Source organism: Pelodiscus sinensis, chromosome 14, assembly GCF_052426305.1.
Source record: "Pelodiscus sinensis isolate ZL-2025 chromosome 14, ASM5242630v1, whole genome shotgun sequence".
NCBI lineage: Eukaryota > Metazoa > Chordata > Testudines > Trionychidae > Pelodiscus > Pelodiscus sinensis.
The window spans coordinates 592,041-613,366 of record NC_143065.1 but is presented as its reverse complement, the minus strand read 5'-3'; the positions used below and the strand labels follow the sequence as shown (position 1 = coordinate 613,366).

The window sequence follows — 21,326 nt, the reverse complement described above, 5'->3', positions numbered from 1 at the left end:
TGCAGTCACCACTCATGGGGCAGCAGCCACGTCCCTGGGAGCCAGTATATACCGGGAACTGGTTTTTAAGCTGGCTCCTGGTGCACTCTGGCTCCTGCCTGCAGCCTTGCTCCTGGGAAGCCCACCGCTACTCCCACACTGCTGCCTCTAATACAGAGGCAGCAGCATGGAGCGGCAGTCAGCTCACTGGGAGCCAGTACATGCCGGGAGCCAGCTTTTAAGCCAGCTCCCTGTGCATTCTAGCTCCCACCTGCTACCCCACACTGCTGCCTCTGTTTCAGAGGTATCAGCACGGGGTGACAGGCAGCTCCCCAGGAGCTGGTCCAGGAGCCATGTATAGCTGTGTAGCCAGTTGGGTAACCAATAAGCTCATGCTTATCAGTTACCCATTCTTATAACCCTAGTCATCACATGTAGTATTTATTATGTATACATAATGTGGTGACTTTATCGCTGATATAGATATATAATTACTTTTATCTATTTACCTGAGCACTGTTAAACACCTGCTATATAAATGAAATATTCATACAGTTATTATTAGCTGTTTTGCATGCTGCTTTATCAGTAGAGTAGTGAGTGCTATAAAAGGGGACAACTTGGTATATGAGAGAACACAGGAGTTAATAAGAACATAAGAGTGAACATAGTGGGACACATCTATCTAGCCCAGTGATCTCTAACCTTTTAAAGCATAAGATCACTTTTTGAATTTAAGTGCAATCCAGGATCTACCTCAAACCCAAACACCCTTGCCCCACCTCCTTCCCACCTCTTCCCTGAAGCTCCGCTCCTGCTCACTCCATCCTCCCTCCCCTGTTCTCACTCGCTTTTATCAAGCTTGGGGCAGGGGTTTGATGTGCAGGAGGGGTTCAGGACTGGGGCTGGGATTCGGAATGCGAGCTCCAGCTGGGGACCGCTTACCCGGGGTGGCTTCTGGGTGGTGATGCAGGAAGCTAATGTAGGCTCACTCCTACCCTGGTCCTGCACCACTCCCAAAGCAGCCAGCAAACTCTCTCCATTCCTAGAATCATATTATTCTATGATTCTATGGCTGGAAGGGACCTCGAGAGGTCATCAAGTCCCGCCCCTCACCCTCAAGGCAGGACCAAGCTCCGTCTACACCATCCCTGACAGATGTCTATCTAACCTGTTCTTAAATATCTCCAGAGAGGGAGATTCCACCACCTCCCTTGGCAATTTATTCCAATATTTGACCACCCTGACAGTTAGGAATTTTTTCCTAATGTCCAATCTAAACCTCCCCTGCTGCACTTTAAGCCCATTACTCCTTGTCCTGTCCTCAGAAACCAAGAGGAACAAATTTTCTCCTTCCTCCTTGTGACACCCTTTTAGATATTTGAAAACCGCTATCATGTCCCCCCTTAATCTTCTTTTTTCCAAACTAAACAAGCCCAGTTCATGAAGCCTGGCTTCATAGGTCATGTTCTCTAGACCTTTAATCATTCTTGTCGCTCTTCTCTGTACCCTTTCCAATTTCTCCACATCTGTCTTGAAATGGACACAGTACTCCAGCTGAGGCCTAACTAGTGCAGAGTAGAGCGGCAGAATGACTTCACGAGTTTTGCTTACAACACACCTGTTGATACAACCGAGAATCATATTTGCTTTTTTTGCAACAGCATCACACTGTTGACTCATATTCAACTTGTGGTCCACTATGACCCCTAGATCCCTTTCCGCCATGCTCCTTCCTAGACAGTCGCTTCCCATCTTGTATGTATGGAACTGATTGTTCCTTCCTAAGTGGAGCACTTTGCATTTCTCTTTATTAAACTTCATCCTGTTTACCCCTGACCATTTCTCTAACTTGCTAAGGTCATTTTGAATTATGTCCCTATCCTCCAAAGAAGTTGCAACCCCACCCAGTTTGGTATCATCTGCAAACTTAATAAGCGTACTCTCTATCCCAATATCTACATCATTGATGAAGATATTGAACAGTACGGGTCCCAAAACAGACCCTTGCGGAACTCCACTTGTTATTCCTTTCCAGCAGGATTTAGCACCGTTAACAACAACTCTCTGACTACGGTTATCCAGCCAATTATGCACCCACCTTATCGTGGCCCTATCTAAGTTATATTTGCCTAGTTTATCAATAAGAATATCATGCGAGACCGTATCAAATGCCTTACTAAAGTCTAGGTATATGACATCCACTGCTTCTCCCTTATCCACAAGGCTCGTTATCTTATCAAAGAAAGCTATCAGATTAGTTTGGCATGACTTGTTCTTCACAAACCCATGCTGACTACTCCCTATCACTTTATTACCTTCCAAGTGTTTGCGTATGATTTCCTTAATTACCTGCTCCATTATCTTCCCTGGGACAGACGTTAAACTGACCGGTCTGTAGTTTCCTGGGTTGTTCTTATTCCCCTTTTTATAGATGGGCACAATATTTGCCCTTTTCCAGTCTTCTGGAATCTCTCCTGTCTTCCATAGCTAAAGGCTCAGATACCTCCTCTATCAGCTCCTTGAGTATCCTGGGATGCATTTCATCAGGACCTGGTGACTTGCTGACATCTAACTTTCCTAAGTGATTTTTAACTTGTTCTTTGTGTATCCTATCTTCTAAACTTACCCTCTCTCTGCTTGTATTCACTACGTTAGGCACACCTCCAGACTTCTCGGTGAAGACCGAAACAAAGAAGTCATTGAGCATCTCTGCCATTTCCAAGTTTCCTGTTACTGCTTCTCCCTCCTCACTGAGCAGTGGGCCTACCCTGTCCTTGGTCTTCCTCTTGCTTCTAATGTATTTATAAAAGGTCTTCTTGTTTCCCTTTATGCCTGTAGCTAGTTTGATCTCATTTTGTGCCTTTGCCTTTCTAATCTTGCCCCTGCATTCCCGTGTTGCTTGCCTATATTCATCCTTTGTTATTTGTCCTAGTTTCCATTTTTTATAGGACTCCTTTTTTATTTTGAGATCATGCAAGATCTCCTTGTTAAGCCAAGCTGGTCTTTTGCCATATTTTCTATCTTTCCTACACAGCGGAATTGTTTGCTTTTGGGCCCTTAACAACGTCCCTTTGAAATACTCCTGCCCCCTTCTGCTCTATAGAGATGGGATACAGAGTGGTGGGAGGGGCACCCTAACACCAGCACCCCCCTTCCTCTTCTTCCTGTGCTCTGCACAGAAAGCAGAAGGCTCCCGGAGGTGAGAGACAACTCCACAGAAGAGGGCAGGAGCAGCACAGCAGTACTGAGAGGGGCAGATGAAGTGCCAGCACTTGACAGCCTTCCCAGCCAAACCTCTCAGGATCACCTGACATGGGTTCCAAGATCTACCAACAGATCCCAAACTACTGGTTGGTGACCACTGATCTAGCCCATAGAGCCCCTGCCTTCCAACAGTGCTCAGAGCCAGATGCTCCAGAATGAACGGAACAGGGCCCATGCAATGGGAAGGCAGAAGAGCTGGGTGTTCTCTAGTCAAATAGAACTGACAATCATTTGAGGAGAGAACTAGCAGGGGTTTAAGCATTTGGATTTGAAGCCTTCCCTTCCCCTCCCCCACCTTCTTTAGTTCCTTTTCTCAGTTACCTATCTGGTCAGTTATTTCATTCTCAGCCCATTTGTCATATGAACTTCTCTCGCCACCCAGTGTTTCAGTGAAAGTCTCTTAACAACACCCCTGTATTTTCATATTTTGCACCTGTACCAAGAAAATGCGTATGATGTAGCTGTACATAGTGCGGCGTTTGAGTAACAGCTGCTCCTTATTACAATGTAGTGCAGTGTGCAGGTGTGGAAATGCATCTTTTCCTTACTTTTGTCTGAGCCTCTCAGAAACTAATGGGTTATTTTCATATTTCACTAACATGTACCAAACAGACCTTTGCCTTTTCTGGTACTAGCAAGCATCGTGCTGTTCACTGGTTTACATTTCTGTTTCTGTTAAACTGGAGTAACCTAATAGGTGGTTATAGTGAATCGGATAAAACTTGTTTGGCTCTTTTACCTTTTAGATGATACATCAGCAGCCTAACCCAGGTATACATTATGAGTATGTCATTCCAGAAGCCAACATCATTAGCCCTCAGTTGCCTCCTCACAGAAGGCCAGGTAAATCGCTTTAACATTCTGTAACTTTAGGAGCCAGAAGTAAAATTCTGGCCTGATTGAAATCAATGGAAATGTTATTGTTGACTTTGTGGGGCCAGGATTTCATCCCACTGCTCAACAGATATAAAGCAGTGGAACTCCATTGGCCACGGTGGGTTTACTCTGATTTCCTCCAGTTGAGGGTCTAGTCCCATAGTTCCATTTTGAATGGTAATTTTGTCTTTAACATGTCACATGGAATAAGAACACATTGTGACTTTTTCTTGATCAGTTACTGTTATAAGCTGAATGTTTGTGCCTGTATTTCAGAAATTAAATTGCTTTTTCTTTCTTTTTGGAGTTTGATATTTTGAAATAACCTTTCTCAGCTTCGCTCTTGTAATCCTGTGGAAATGTTTAAGCCCCCAAAGCTAAAATTTCTCTAGACAGAATTATTTAAAATTTGATAGCATGGAAATATGTTAACTGTACCAGCAATTGTGAAAGGGAAAAAAAGAAATTGGCAGGCAAATGTGGTACTACTACTCAGGTTCTTGACTCTCCTCGTCAGATTTGTATTGGCTACATGGTCTGTTTCTTAATGAGGAGCAGCTGGAATTTGACACAGAGATACAGAACATGGAGCATGGTGAAAAAAATCCTTGGGAAACTTGATTGACATTAGGCACAACAGCCATGCTAAAAATGTCTGGAGAATTTCTGCTTTTGTGTGTGTGTTTGCTTGCTGAGAATCAGGTGCCTCATTGAAAAGCAGCAAAATCTTTGTCTGCAGAACAACCCAGCAAGTCTGAATATGGAGATAAAAGCTTGACATCTCTGTAGACCATTGTTGAAGTCGCTAATTGCTGAATGCATTCACTAATGTTTGAAGGAGATGTTCACTCTTCTAATTTCTTGTTGTTGTCCTGTCCCCAGGGGAGCCATTCAATGGTCAGTTAGAAGTGACAGACAGTACAGATCCCAAACGTGAAGATTTGCATAGGGAAACAGACATGCACACTGGACAGTCAGCAGGCAACTTTCCTGTAATTCAGTCAGGACGGTTTCCTTCTCATCAGCCTGACAACCAGGTGCCTGCTGTGCAGCCACCACGACGAAACCGAGAGCACAACTGGAAGCAGGTTGGAACAACGGAGTGTACCACTTCATGTGGGAAAGGTAAATGCTTTCTAGTGCATGAACAGTGTTTACATCACACACAGGAGGATTCCAGGCCAGGAGAGAAAAACATGGGGGAAAAGAGGATATTAGAAAGCCCAGCAAATCCCTGTATGCACTAGACATATGTTTGAGCTATTGCTTTCTGTTGTTTCTCACTGGGAGAAAGTCAGACAAATCTGTAGCACAACATGGGTTCCAAATATATGTCACTAAAAATAATTCAAAAAGAAAAAGAAACAGAGCATGGTGCGTATAGTTTATAAACAGGCTTGGCAGACTGCAGTTTTTTATCATTTTGACAGATAATATTGATGTTTATTTTTAAGCATTTGTTTTTTATCAGTTTAAATCAGTGGTTCCCAAATTTTTTGGCTTGCAGCCCACCCAGCTCAATGCAGACCTTTTCATGGACCACCAGCCAACAATGCATAATGAAAAGTGGGTGCAAGAAGAGGTGGGGATGCAGCCTCTTACTGGGGGGGTACGGTGGAGCAGTAGGGTCAGTCCATAAATATTTAATGGCAATATAAACTGATGTTCAAAAAGTTAAAGCTTTTATGCCCATTAGAAGAGAAATTGTCAATACCCATCAAAATACACATAGTAAACATCCTCAAATCAAATTCTAATAAGTTCTTGTGCAACATTTTTCTTTCTTTGCTGGTCTGTAAATTTCCATTATTATTGATGAAAATATTTTTCAGAGGTGTGTGTGTGTGTGTGTTGTTTACTGATATAAATGTTATTCTTCAAAGCCTAATTACAAAACCAAATATGACATTGTTGCTGAAATGAGAACTATTGCAGTCTTTTATGGCTGAGGAAAATTGCCCCAAGTTGCTTCTCTTATGTTTCCCTGAAGCACTACCATTAATCCTCAGCATTCTTTGGTTCCCTTTCCTCATTTGTTTAAATTCTCCACTTTCATTGGTCCTTCTTGCACCTCTGTCTGTATCTTCCTGCTCTTTGCCTGGATTGCACCTTTACTGGCAGTGATTCCTCCACTGCTGTTCATTTCAGAGCTCCATTTGCCAGTTAGATGCCATTACAATATAAGTGGTGTGAATTACACCTTTTGGCAGGTTCTATCCCTTTAATGAACCTTTTGCATGATGGAGCATAGACGGTTGGTTGAAATAGCCAGTGGTAGGAACAGGGGTATTGATGTTTTTGACAAAGTTAGTGATACATTTTACAGAACAGGTGGTAGGACCTGGCTATTTAAGAATAAGAGACAGTAGAATATATAGTGATAGAAATGTAGCCGTGTTAGTCTGGTGTAGCTGAAACAAAATACAGGACTATGTAGCACTTTAAAGACTAACTAATGTATAGTTTCTAGACATTTGTGAAGTTCAAAAAATGTTTTAATGCTTTAGAGCCTCTTTTGCTGTAGCAGCTGAACAGCCTTTTCCTATTTGGAAATCAGCAAATTATATTTAAAAATAACCAAAATTTGGGTGCTGTAGTACATACTGACCTTTTTATGTGGAATAAATCCCAAGAGTAAATTATACAAACAATCAAAATAAAATATAGTCTAAACCAAATGAAAGTGTCTTCCGTCATGCTCAAACAGACCTCCAAGGGGAGTAAATTCTACTGATAGGGAAGCTCACCTGAGAAATCCTGCCACCAGTAAGCTTAACTCTATGTATGGTCAATACAGTCCCCCTAGCTAATCTTTTTATAGACTGGAAGGGCTTTCTGAGAGATGGGCCACTGAGGTGTGTGTCAGGGCTACTAGTATACCTAAAAAACCTCACCTCTATAAGTTCCATATAATTAAAGCTGCTGGGAATATTGTGGTTCGTCTGAGCTAGAATAAAGGACAATTTAAATTTGGACCTAGAGGAAAAGTAATATCTTTCTGGAAGCGAGAATATTCCTGAGCTGGGAAAAGGCAATTAAAGGTGGTGATTTATAGGGACTTGATAGTGTCTTCTGCTACTGAGAATACTGAGCTGTTAGAGAGAGATGACTGTTCTGCAAACCTGTTTCCTGTGGGGGAAAATGTTAGTTAGTTTTCCTTAGGGCTCTTTCCTTGCTCCAAGATAAGAAGCTGAGGTAGCACATGAAATATTAATGCCACGTTGATCCTTATGCACATCATCATCATAATGAATTCAAATGATAAGCAGGAAAGCTGGTCATTAAACACTGTGCATCAAATGCTCTCTTTTTTGTTGTTATTCCTTGCTGGTCCAGGACAATCACTGGGAAGTCCGACCTACTCAGGGAAATTATGGTGGAAATGGTACAGTACTAAAATCATAGCCTATTAACATCAGAACTCTTGAGGGTCTGACTCTTTGCAGTGGTGGGAGGGGAAGGGAAAGACAGTGAATGTAAAGCAGAATTGTTTTGTATGGCTCTAGGAATTGGCTTTTAGATTAGGGTACGTGGGCAGGATCCTCTGCCACTGTCAATAGACATAAACTCTCTTATAAACAATGAGGATCAGGACCATCATATTTTCAGAAGGTGGAAGCTGAAGTTTCTGTGCAAAGGAACCGAGTGTTGGAGTATTCAATCAATAAATCAATAAAATCTGCACGTAAACAGGTGTAAAAAAAAGTTCATTTGCTTCACAGGAAGAATGTTGGAAACTCTCCTTTGTGTTTGCTATGATCAGAATGTTGCTGTTTTTAAATATCTGACAGCAGAAACATCCATGGAATCTGAATCCAAATTAAACAGTAAAACACTAGAAAAATATAATATCCCAGGAAAGCGTCAGCATGCTATTAAACCAGGGCTGGGCAAAATATGGCTCGGGAGCCGGATCTGGATCTAGCCCACCAAGCCACCCGATCGAGCCCGTGGACTCCCCTGCGGGAACCCGCAAGCACATGTAGCTGCCGCGATTTAAAACACATTCCCTGCGGCACTCTGCTCTGCAGGGAGGAGGAGGCTTCGTGCGCTCTCCCTGCCCCCAGTCCAATCCTCAGCCCCTATTGGCCAGAAACAACTGGCCAATAAGAACTGACCTCTGCCAATCTCTCAACTACTATTGGCTGGAAACAGCCAGCCAATCAGAGCTGAGAGATTGGTCTGAGAGACTGATGCAGTGAAAGCCTCCCCCCCCCTCGCCAGAGTAGAGAGCCACGTGGAGGGAGCCTTTTCAAGTGGGCTGGGCTGCAGCAGGCGGGGAGCCCAGCCTGCCTTGGGGGTGCTGCAGCCTGCTGGCCAGGAGACACACAGGTAAATTCCTCCCAGCCAGCACCTGCCTCTGGCACCCCAACCCCTCCTGGACCCCAGCTCCCTCCCCCAGATCACCAACCAAACCCTCTGCAACCCCTGTCCCAGGTGACTACTCCCTCTCAGACTCTGTACCTCCTCCCACACCCCTCCCCAGGCCAGAATCCTCTCCTGCACTCACTCCCTCCCTGACCCTACACCCCAATCCGCAGACCCGGGTCACAACCCCTTCCTCCACCCAAACACTCTGACCCCACACCATCTCCTACACCCCAATCCTGTACCACGGGCAACCTCCAACCTAGACCCTGCAGCCCCTCCACAGAAAAGTGCGGCCACTTTCCAAAATCTTGGAGTGGCCCCCCACTAAAAATTATTGCCCACCCCTGTATTAAACTGAGACTTTACTGCATGCAATTATAGAGGAGGAATGTCTGAAATAAATATACCTTCCCTAGGTCCTAAACTTGTGTCCCGCACTCTATCACATTTAATCTGCTGAAGTATATTGTATTGGGAATACTATCATTTGCTGATAGTATTGAACATTTGTTACAAAACTAGGCCTAAGTTACTTGGTTGACTACCTGTGTCCATATAATATTCCAAGGCAGTTGAGATCCAACAGGTTTTTGCTCTCTCTACCCAAAATGAAATGGTAAAGAGAGGCTAAAGAATTTTTTGAAACAAAGTTCAAATTTTGAAGTAGTTTCCATTTTTGCAGAGTTTTTAAGGACCATTTTAATTGCTTTTTTAAAACAATCTGAGATTTTTTTTTGGTAATTTTTCAGATTTTCATTTTTCCACATTTGCCTTCTTTTCAACTGGAAAAAAAGTGCATTGTTTTCCTTCTTTTTTTGGCCTGTTTGTTTGTTTATTTTTTGTCTGTTTCTTCTTTTCCTACTCTATAATTTTTCACTAGTTCCCCGACTCTGAAAAGTCATTGACTCACAAAAGGAAGAAGGAAAAAAAGAAATGCCCCTAAATGACAGTCATTCTGGGCTCATCTAGACTATAGGGAATGGTCGAAAGAAGATAGGCAAATTCTGCGGGAATTTGCATATCTTCTTCCAATTGCACTTTCGAAAGCAGAGTTTCGAAAGTGAAAGTAATTAAGACACAGCTTTTTCAGCAAACTCCCCTTTCCCCCAGTCGAAAAGCCGTATAAACCTCCTTTTTTTGAGGAAAAGCAGCTTTTTTACACACGGGGCAGTTCGCTGAAAAAGCCACGTCTTAATTAATTTCACTTTCGAATGCTCTGCTTTCCCATGCAATTTGCATATCCTCTTTTGACCATTCCGCGTAGTCTAGATACGCCCTCTCTTTCATTCCAGGGCAGATTGGAATCAAGGAAAAAGGAGAAGAAAATGATTGATTTGTAATTAAAAACTATAAATATTGGATGTACTTTTCACTGACTTTTTATTTTATTCATCTTTATAAAAAATATTTTTCAGTTTAGCCTGCAAATCTATACTTTCCTATCTTATCCCTTTTACTATATTCTGGCAGTAATGCAAAGCTACGGGATTTACCCTGTATGAAGTTGGCTTTAGCAGTAGTGTAGTGTGTAAGTAAGGGTTAATATCTTTTTTAGAAATTAAACTAAATATCCTTAATATCTCCTTAGAAGTTGTGAAAGGCTTTGTGGTGAAATCTTCAGTTTGGTCAGAACATACATATCGGCTGGACAGGGTAAGATATGTGATTCACCGCCTCGTGAGATATAAAATGAGGCCCAAAAATGCAAGACCCAGCCAAAATGACATCCTGATCAAGGAAACAGAAGGCATTGCACCCAACTGCAATGTTCTTGCTTTTCCCACTTCAGGGTACTGGTCCAAGAGGGGCGTTGAGTAATCTTATTCATACATATTCAAAAGATGTCCCAATATCATCATACAATCAAGTATGTGTACCCACAATATCTCAGGGTGCAAAAATCTGTTCTTGGCATTAAGGGTTTGGGTTATAGATGACGCAAAGCGCCACTATCTACACGTAGCCTATATTAGGATACCGGAAGTATCCTGAAATAACTATTCCACATCTTTAAATGTGCACGTTATTTTGAAATTTCTTTCAAAATAACGGGTATGCTATTCCACCGTCCCTGTAACCCTCATTCCATGAGGATTAAGGGATGTTTTGGAATAGCACCTTATTTTGAAATTTGGAGCGGTGTAGATAGCACCATATTTTCAAGTAAGCTATTTCAAAATTAGATTGAAATAAGATACACATTTTGAGTAGCTCAAATTGCGTACCTTATTTCAACCTATGGGTGCAGTGTAAATGCACCCAAAGAGGTCTACAAAATGCTATTGCAGTAGTTGAGAGAGAGGAATCTTCTTCCTCATCAAGTATTTATCTCCTTCACATCTTTCAAAGCTTGATGCTTCACTTCTCTTATTCTAAGATTCTCAGCTTCTAAGTTTCAATCCTCCACCTTTCACTGAGACCCAAGTTCTACCAGTGGAAGGAGGCTTGCCCTTCTAAGGTCCAGGTCTCCTGGGACAAGGTATGAGAGTATGGAATTATAGTTGGTAATTATATCTGTATACTTAGATAAGTACAGGCAGTCCCCGGGTTACGTAGAAGATAGGGACTGTAGGTTTGTTCTTAAGTTGAATCTGTATGTAAGTCGGAACTGGCGTCCAGATTGAGCCGCTGCTGAAACTGACCGCCAGTTCTGACTTACATACAGATTCAACTTAAGAACCCCAGACATCCCCAAGTCAGCTGCTGCTGAAATTGATCAGCGGCTGATTCCAGGAAGCCCGGGGCAGGGGCTTCCTGTAGTCAGCCACTGGTCAGTTTCAGCAGCGGCTGACTTGGGGACGCCTGGGGCAGAGCAGCTGGGGTGCTGCTGGGTTGCTCCAGTAGCACCGCTCCTCGGCGCTACTGGACCAACCCAGCAGCACCCCAGCTGCTCTGCCCCAGGCGTCCTGATTCAGCCGCTGCTGAATCTGACCAGCAGTGGCTGAATCAGGACGCCTGGGGCAGAGCAGCTGGGGTGCTTCCCGGTTGGTCCAGTAGTGCCCAGAGCGGCGCTACGGGACCAACTGGCAGCGCCCCAGCTGCTGTACCACAGGTGTCCGGAGCAAAGCCACGGAGCACGGGGGCAGCGGGACAGCCCAGACGCGCCGTGGCTGTCCTGCTGCCCTCGGGCTCCGTGGCTTTGCTCTGCTTTGCTCCCCGTCCCCCTGGTCTGTAGTTATATCTATATCCAAAGTTGGTTAATGCTGTGCTCCAGGATGATTGAATCAATCTGTGAGATCAGTGCTGTGTGTTTTGTATTGTTTACCATCTTAATACCAGTCATAATAAAAATTGTTTTAATTTGGTACCATCCTCATTGTGAACATGGCTGCTGTTGTGGGAACCCAGATCTGCCTCTAGAAATAGAGCTTCAGGGCTGTCAACCTCTGTGACCTAGATTAGGAGGACAGGCCTAAAACCATATAGTCAGACTGGCAAGCCATACCCACATCAGTTATCTTATTCTTCACTCCCAGGCTACCGAGATGACAAATATCAACCAACTCTTGTTCCACCTGATCTGTCTTGGGCTGTAGCTTTCTAGTACCAGGGCCATGTTTGTGGAAACTGCTACCATCCCCTGAGAGGGTATTTGTATGGCACCAACTCTGTGCATCAGACATATATGAGAGCATGAGCCTTGCTCATTCATACCTTCCAAGAACCACAGAAACTTCTCCTGAAAGCAGTCCTCCTTCCCTGTCCACCAGCACCAACTGTGGCTTAAAACCCCAATCTAGTCCTTAGCTTAGCAGTCAATGGAAACTCTTTACAGTGAATCTGGCTATGAATACTATATAAAATGTAGTGACAGTGTTACTCAGTATGCCTCATGTTCTTAACTGAAAGAACAAATTCATAAAGAAAGTTAATGAGCAGAGTATCCTGCTGATTGCTAAATTACCCACTATCTACTAGAACTGGGAGAATGAAGATAGCTCCGACACAATTTTATTGTAAATTAGCATTTTAGATACGTCTCATTTAAATATATTGCTGGCTGAATGTACGTTGGGCAGATGTGTAAGCTTTTAATTTCCTTTATTGCAAATGCCATCATGTCAGCCAACAGTTAGCATTAAGGAGAACCACCCTTATTTTATTTAAATCATGGGCGTTAGTTAAAGCTATTACAAAACTTTAGTGTAGCTCAATTAAAACACAGTTATTTGCATGTACTGTGTGCACACTGTCTCTCTCTCTCTGTCTGTCACACACACATACAGAGGGCACGTCTACACTGCAGGGCAAAAGTCAAATTAAGCTATGCAACTTCAGCTACGCCAATTGCATCACTGAAGTCGAAATAGCTTAATTTGACTTTAGACACTGTCTACACAGCAGGAAGTCAAAGGAAGCACACTCCCCTTTCGACTTCCCTTACTCCTTGTGAAATGAGGGTTACAGGAGTCAGAGTAAGAAGTCCTCCAGCTTGAAATATTAATAACATAAGAACATAAGAATGGCCGTACTGGGTCAGACCAAAGGTCCATCTAGCCCAGTAGCCTGTCTACCAACAGTGGCCAACACCAGGCGCTCCAGAGAGAGTGGACTGAAGACAATGATCAAGCGATTTGTCTCCTGTCATCCCGCTCCAGCCTCTGACAGACAGAGGCCAAGGACACCATTTTATCCCCTAGCTAATAGCCTTTTATGCACCTAACCTCCATGAAATTATCTAGCTTCTCTTTAAACTCTATTATAGTCCTAGCCTTCACAGCCTCCTCTGGCAAGGAGTTCCACAGGTTGACTACACACTGTGTGAAGAACTTTCTTTTATTAGCTTTAAACCTGCTCCCCATTAATTTCATTTGGTGTCCTCTAGTTCTTCTATTTAGGGAACTAATAAATAACTTTTCTTTATCTGCCCTCTCCACACCACTCATGATTGTATAGACCTCTATCATATCCCCCCTCAGGGTATGTCTACACTACAAAGTTAGTTCGAACTAACTTTCATAGGCGCTACACTAGCGCTCCGTTAGTTCGAATTTAATTCGAACTAACGGAGCGCTTAGTTCGAACTAGGTAATCCTCATTCCACGAGGATTAAGCCTAGTTCGAACTAGCTAGTTCGAATTAAGGGGTGTGTAGCTCCTTAATTCAAACTAGTGGGAGGCTAGCCCTCCCCAGGTTTCCCTGGTGGCCACTCTGGCCAACACCAGGGAAACTCTACTGCCCCCCTCCCGGCCCCAGACCCCTTAAAGGGGCACGGGCTGGCTACGGTGCCTGGTGCAAGCCTGCCAGCACCCAGCCAGCAGACCCTGCACCTGGCACGGATCGAGCCACCCACCCGATGCCCCCCAGCCCTCCCCCTCTTCCCGGGACCAGGCTGGCGGCTTGCCCGGGACCGCAAAAGGCGGGCACCCACCTGGGCTAGTGCGGACATTGTGGACCTCGTCCACGATCTCCGCACTAGGCACAGGAAAGTGGCCGGCTTGGGCAGGAGAGCTGCCAGCCTGGCCACCCAGGAGCAGGTGTGCAAGAGAATCAAGGGGGTCCACTGAGACCCCCGACCCTGAGCCCTGAGCTTACAGTGGACGTCCTGGGTCAGACCAAAGGTCCATCTAGCCCAGTAGCCTGTCTGCCGACAGCGGCCGACACTAGGGACCCTGGAGGGGATGGACCGAAGACAGTGACCAAGCCATTTGTCTCGTGCCATCCCTCTCCAGCCTTCCATAAACCTTGGGCAGGGACACCACTCCTACCCCCTGGCTAATAGCACTCCATGGACCCAACCTCCATGACTTGATCTCACTTCCCTTTAAACTCTGTTCCAGCTCTAGCCTTCACAGCCTCCTGCAGCAAGGAGTTCCACAGGTTGACTCTTTGCTTTGTGAAGAACAACTTTCTCTTAATAGTTTGAAGCCTGCTACCCATTCCTTTCCTTTGGTGTCCTCTAGTCTTTCTTTATGGGTACTAATGAAGAACTTTTCTGTATGCACCATCTCCACCCAACTCCTGCTTTTATAGACCTCTATCCTGTCCCCCCTCCGCCTCCTCTTTTCTAAGCTGAAAAGTCCCAGTCTCTTTAGCCTCTCTTCATATGGGACCTGTTCCCAACCCCTGATCATTTTAGTTGCCCTCCCCTCTCCCAGCCTCTCTCTTCCCCTCTCCCACCTCCTCTCACTAGGATTGGACTTCCACTTCTTAAAAGATAACTTTTTGTCCCTCACTGCTTCTTTTACATGGTGGTTAAGCCACGGTGACTCTTTTTTAGGTCTCTTGCTATGTTTTTTAATTTGGGGTGTACATTTAAGTTGGGCTTCTGCTATGGTGTCTTTAAAAAGTTTCCATGCAGCTTTCAGGGATTTGGCTCTAGTTTCTGTGCCTTTTAATTTCTGTTTAACTAACCTCCTCATTTTTGTGTAATTCCCCTTTTTGAAATTAAATGCCAGGGTGCTGGACTGCTGAGGTGTTCTTCCCACCACAGGAATGTTGAATGTTATTATATTATGGTCACTATTCCCAAGCGGTCCTGTAACGGTTATATCCTGGACCTGATCCTGCGCTCCACTCAGGACTAAATCGAGAATTGCCTCTCCCCTTGTGGGTTCCTGCACCAGCTGCTCCAAGAAGCAGTCATTTAAGCCATTGAGAAATTTTATCTCCACTTCTCTTCCTGAGGTGACACGTATCCAGTCAATATGTGGGTAATTAAAATCCCCCATTATTATAGAGTTCTTTATTTTGGTAGCCTCTCTAATCTCCCTCAGCATTTCAATGTCAGTATCGCTATCCTGGTCAGGTGGTCGGTAATATATCCCTACTGCTAATTTCCGAAATAACTGCTTGCTGTGTAGATGCACACTATGTTATTTTGAAATAATATCAGTTATTCTGAAATAACGCTGCAGTAAAGATGAACCCAGAGAGACAGAGAGAGAAAATGTTTTAACACAGTTAAAAACTTTTCATTAATGACCAAACATTACCATTAAAATTGAGATTTAGAACACTGGGAGGTAGGAATGTGGGCTAGTTAATAACAGATGCTGGACTTAAACTGCAGATTCAAGTATATAATTAAATAGAGGAGGAGCTGGAGCAGACCAAGAATTCAAATCAGTGACCTAAGTCTGCATGGTCAGCAATCATATAAGCCAGTGGCAGTATGGATGGACTCAGCATAATAAGCTTCTAATTTATACCACATTAGGCAAGATGTTCCAGGGGTTGCTATTACAATTAACTCTTGTTCACTCTTCCCTGCACATACACCAAAAGCAAAAAGAGATAGCTACATATTGTCAGCAAATGATCCAATTTCATAGTTGTGCAGGCTTTTAACTGTGTGATTTGGATTTTACAAAGAGTTATGCAGTTTTGATTTCTGCATGTGTATGTTTTATATGTTACATGCTGGATAATAACAGGAGAGGACTCCATATTTCTACAGCTAAATTGCTCGTTGATAAGAGAACTAGTCAGAGAGGAGCAGCTAGTTTTCTTGGTATTTGTATACAACCTGGTTTTCTGGTGCCTCCTGCAACCTGTGCTGCTCCCTGTAACATCCAGCCGGGTTGCTGCACTCTGGACACATAGTTTGATTCTAAAATAAAGGCAAGCATATTTTATAGTGAAAGAAAGGAATTAAGCTGCCACGCTAATATCTTCTGCCCTACTTTCTCACATCGTTCCTGTATGGATTTGCTTCTCTTTCCTCTGAGGAAGTAAATTCTCTTTGGTGTTTTGATCTCTTACCATGTACAGGCAGTCCCCGAGTTAGGCGGATCCGACTTATGTCGGATCCGCAGTTACGAACGGGGATTTTCTCGCCCCGGAGGACTGGAGCGGCGGGACGCCTGGTCCCGCTCCCCGCCTCCTCCTGGGCGAGAAAAGCTGCTCCCCGTCTCCCTGGTCTGCTGGGGAAGCCAGCAGACCAGGGAGACTGGGAGCAAAGCGGCGGAGGACCTGGGCCAGACCTGCGGTGCTGATCTGGAAGCGCCGCGGGTCCGGCCCGGGTCCTCCGCGGCTTTGCTCAGCGTCTCCCTGGTCTGCTGGGGGGGGGACGCAACTAGTGCCCCCCCCCCCCCAGCAGACCAGGGAGACGTGGAGCAAAGCCCGGGGCCTGTGGTAGAGCAGGTGGGGCGCTGCCGGTTGGTCCCGCAGCACCGCTCCTTGGCGCTACTGGACCAACCCAGCAGCACCCCAGCTGCTCTGCCCCAGGCGTCCCCAAGTCAGCCGCTGCTGAAACTGACCAGTGCTGACTACAGGAAGCCCGAGGCAGAGTTGCTCTGCCCCAGGCTTCCTGGAATCAGCTGCTGATCAGTTTCAGCAGCAGCTGACTTGGGGACGCCTGGGTTTCTTAAGCTGAATCTGTATGTAAGTCGGAACTGGTGTCCAGATTCAGCCGCTGTTGAAACTGATCAGTTTCAGCAGCGGCTGAATCTGGATGCCAGTTCCGACTTACATACAAATTCAACTTAAGAACAAACCTACAGTCCCTATCTTGTACGTAACCCGGGGACTGCCTGTAAAGGATTGTACCTTCAAGAGTCCTGATATAGCAGGAAGAACTGCTAGTCTGGGGTAAGAGTAGGAGCCATGCAATGTGATCTGTGGAAAGCTGCAACAAGAGTCTGCTTGATGAAGCATAAACATGATCTGATAGCTTCAGAGGGGTAGCCGATAAAGTTTAAAAACAACAAATAGTATGATAGCACTTTAAAGACTAGCAAAACACATGGATGGTATCGTGAGCTTTCTTGGGCACAGCACACTTTTTCATATGACCAAAGTGTTGGATGTCAGAACCAAAATTAAATAGGGGAGAAGGAAGGTGGGGAGGAGGAAGGAAAAAAACGGGAGGGGCGGGGGACAAAAAGAGACAGTGGGTATATAAATATCAAAGAGAAAACCGAGCTGGTATTTAACAAGCAAAACATCTAAAGACAGGATAGTTAAAAGAAGCAGATAACAACTATTAGTTAGCATTTAGGGAGGAAGAGTACTAACACCAGAATCTACACAGACAAAGAACTATCGACACCTTCATTGTTTGGTTGGTTGATAATGACCCAGCCTTCCGGTATCTCGATTCAAACCATTGGCATGAAAATTAAACTTGTGAATGAATTTAATTTTGGTTTATTATGATCTGATAGATGTGTGTGTGTCTGATAACCCACTGGGGACTCTACAGACCTTTGTATTCTCTTCTCTTCTACTGTTCTTCCCTAAATTCCCGAGCCAGCAGTGGCTAACGTAAATGTGACTCAGTAGAGTTTTACCCTAGTTTTACTTCAGGAATAAAAGTCTACCCCAACTGTCATGGAGGCCAATGGCAAAACTTCTGTTGTCTTCAATGGAAAACAGAATCAAACCCTAAATACGGAGAGAAGTTAGTAAAATACAGACAGAATGTCAGGATATGTCTCTGGAAAGAAGGGTAAACAATTTATCTGCGTTGCTGTTTTAATTATGTATTCTCTTTGTGGTCAGTTCATTTTGAGGTATAAACGTACTTCTAACCTAACCGAGATCTTTCCTTTTCAGATCAGAATTTAATTTCACACTCTATTTTTTTTGTCCACCATAAGTCTCCATACTAACAGGGCTTCAGTATTCAAAAGTTGCTAGTGATTTGGGGTGCTTTTCCTTATGACACTCTATTGAAGAAAATGCCTTATGAGTCTCATAGAAGTAGAATAAATTGGCTACAGATGGCAATGGAAAAGTTTGACAAGGATCTTTGGAACAGTGCAGCAGAAATGAGAAATAACTCTGTGGGCTTTGAGGGAATTTGTACAAACTCTTCTTTGACCTCAGGACTAGAACTGTGAGAGTCTCTGAGCTGGTGGAAATGGTGAAAATTCCCAGATTAATGGAAATTGAGGGACAAGGTACACAAGCAGAGGAAGTCTCTGCCTTTCTGCCTGGTGCAAAACTTAACTAAAGAGACTAAACAGTTTAAAAAAGAGAGAGAGAGAGAGAGAAATAAAAATACTTAACAGCTATCCAGTACTTGTTATCCCTAAAGCATTAACTCATGAAGCCTCACAACACTTCATTGAGATAGGTAATATTTTTTACGTCCTCATTTAATTGATGTTAATCCTGAAGTAAGTCACTTTCCCAAAAGCAAAAAGAAAAGGAATTTGATACAGAGGCTGGATTAGTGCCCACGAGTTCCTGTTCCCAGTCCTGAGTTCAGGCTGCTGGACGGCATCTTTTAAATCAAGTGCAGGCCCACGGTAGGCACTGTTCTCCCCATACACAGGTAATGGAGCAAAACCACAGCATTTTCCTCAACCTCTATTGCAAAGCTATGCTATGCATTGTATTTGCAGGCATCTCCAGTTGATGTGTTACTTTAAGCAGCAAAGCATTCATCTTCCACTTGTGTTTATCTGTGTTTATGTACATCGGATAAACTACTAATCTGGCCTGGTTTCCTTGTCATTTTGCTCTCTTGTGTTTAGGTTTTCTGCACTAGATCCTGTTGCCGTAGCTAAACCACATATATATTGAATGTTTTACTGGAGGTTTTTTTTCCATTTCAGGGTCACGATACCCAATCCTCCGCTGTGTAAACAGAATCTCACATGAGGAGGTGCCTGAGAGTTATTGTGACATCAGCACTAAGCCCACACCAGAAGAAGAAGCCTGCAACATCTTCCCGTGCCCAGCCTTGTAAGACAGTGCCAGAAAATATATGGGGAAGAGAAGGGAGCAGTATCACTGAAGCTTAGACAAAGGAGGAGTAGCTGTTTTAAATAGGAAAACAGGGTGAACATCTCAAGTATTTTCCACTTGTGACATGGAGTGCGGCTGATGGCTACCTGGGGCCGGAGGTAGCTTGTGCTCCTTTCTGAGGAAGTGGTGCCCATAGCAATTTATCTTGCATCCCAGGACTGTTATGCCATGTGAGATAAGGGATTGGGTGAGACCGGGGATCATTTGCAATGGGCTAAGTGCAGCCCCTTCTGAACAGCAATATTTGGGGGTGCACTGCCCCGTGATCTCTCCCCTAGTCCACTGCGTGTTCTTGCCGAGAGAGAGGCTTCCTGCTGCCCTTCTTCTAGAGTAGATCTCCACTGTTCGCACCAGCTTTAGACAGAATCATCAGGCTGCATTCCCCCCATCCTGTCGAGTGATGCCTTATGTCCCTTTGCAGCCCCCCACGAGAGTGACCCTTGCAACAGGTTCTCTGCTCTCTGGATGCAGCCCCACCCAGTTCTAGCACCGTAGACTGGATCCCCAGATGGCAGCCCCCCAGCTTCTTTCCACCTCACTGAGCTAGTCCTAAATGTGCCCGGCACTACAAGGCGCTTCCCTCTAGGAGCCAGTGATCAGCAGCTAACTGCCGCGATTCAGAACAGCTCCTTCCAGGCAGCGCACTCCGCATCCGCCCAAAGGTAGTTAGCACTGCAGAGCGCTGCACACTTGGGCCTTGCCTACACGCTGAGACAAGGGTAAGTGTCGGGTGAGTCAGTCCTGTCTCAGACACTCTGTAGGGCCCCTGTCTGCGACTGCTCCCGCGGCGTCGCTCTGCGCCAGCTTCTTTCCTCCCCAGCAGGTAGGCCCCGGAAAAAGATCTCTGTGCAGAGCCACTCTAGCCCGGGGCCTGGCTTGCAGCCCCTAAAGCACCTGTGTTGATCCAACCCTGCCTGGTCCCGTTGGCTCATTGGGGGAAGCTCTGTCCACATGTGCCCCCGCCCTCACAGCTCCCATTGTTTGGGAACTGCAGCCAGTGGAATCTGGGGGGACGGTGTCTGCAGGTAAGGGAAGTGCCTGGAGTCATATGAAACCCCTCCACCCCAGAGACATGCTGGCAGCAGCCTCAGCCCCTCTGCACCACCAAATGAGAGTTGCCTGAGGTAAATGACCCTGTCCTGAGCCCCCTCCCACACTCTAACTCCTTCCCTGACCCCACATCTCAGCCCTGAACCCACTCCCACCCAGAACCCACACTTCCATCCCAACCTCCTGGCCTGAGCCCTTCCTGCATCCCAAATCCCTCCTCTCCAGACCCACCCCAGAGCCTGTACCCTCAGACAGAGCCCTTACTCTTCCTGCACCCCAAAACTTTGCCCCAGCCTGTAGCCCCCTCCACTCTGAACCCCTTATTTTTGGCTCCACCCTGGAAAATAGGGGAAGCCATGAGTGTCTGCCCCACAAGTGGTCATTTTGTTTTAAATTAGGAAAAAAAGACTTGTAGACAGAAACCCCACAAAAATTAATAGTCCTGGGCCCACAGAAGAGTTAATCCAGCCCTGGGATTTTTTATGGTTTAATGTCACTTTTGATCTTAGGCCTTCTCTGTTGGGAAAAATAGGGCTGTGACCTGGCTGGAGCCAGGTAAGCATTTCCAAGTAATACATCTAGTGTTATCTGAATTGCCCTCTAAAGGCTTTCCCCAGAGATCTCTTATCGCTAGCCACAGCTTGGTTTCCTGCTTGTTCTTTTTAATAAACTTTCATTCAAGCATTTTGTTTTAATTCAGCTCTGTCTAGTCAGACGGAATTCTGTCAGGGAAACTGGAATGCATATAGTGTGAGATCTCCCTCTCTCTCCACAAGTCTGAAGATCACAGTATGAAGGGCTTTTGCAGTAGCCATGCACCCTCATCCCTGAGCATGACACCAAAAATGACATGACGATGAAAATATATGAATGAAACAAATGCATATATAAAATCATATTGAAAATGAATACAGTATAAAAAGGAACCTTATTGTCACTGAAATGAAATGCATCTGCTCATTATTCACCACATACCATTTTATTTTTATATGCAAGTTAATGCTGATTTAGGGGATCCATCTGCCCTTCCTTCTCCAGACAACTGTCTGGTTACTTCTCTTCCTGTGTCATGTCCAGAAAAAGTC

The 21,326-nt window shown here is 44.8% G+C and overlaps 1 protein-coding gene across 2 annotated transcripts in view; it reads left to right on the top strand.

Moving 5' to 3' along the window:
* THSD4 (thrombospondin type 1 domain containing 4) overlaps window positions 1-21,326 on the top strand; it is a 687,220-nt gene that overhangs the window by 570,112 nt on the left and 95,782 nt on the right. For both annotated transcript variants that reach the window (XM_075897743.2, XM_075897744.2), the window contains 3 exons: window positions 3,993-4,089; window positions 5,005-5,247; window positions 18,999-19,128. In XM_075897743.2, coding sequence (XP_075753858.2) covers window positions 3,993-4,089; window positions 5,005-5,247; window positions 18,999-19,128 — 470 coding nt within the window. The remainder of the gene's footprint in view (window positions 1-3,992; window positions 4,090-5,004; window positions 5,248-18,998; window positions 19,129-21,326) is intronic.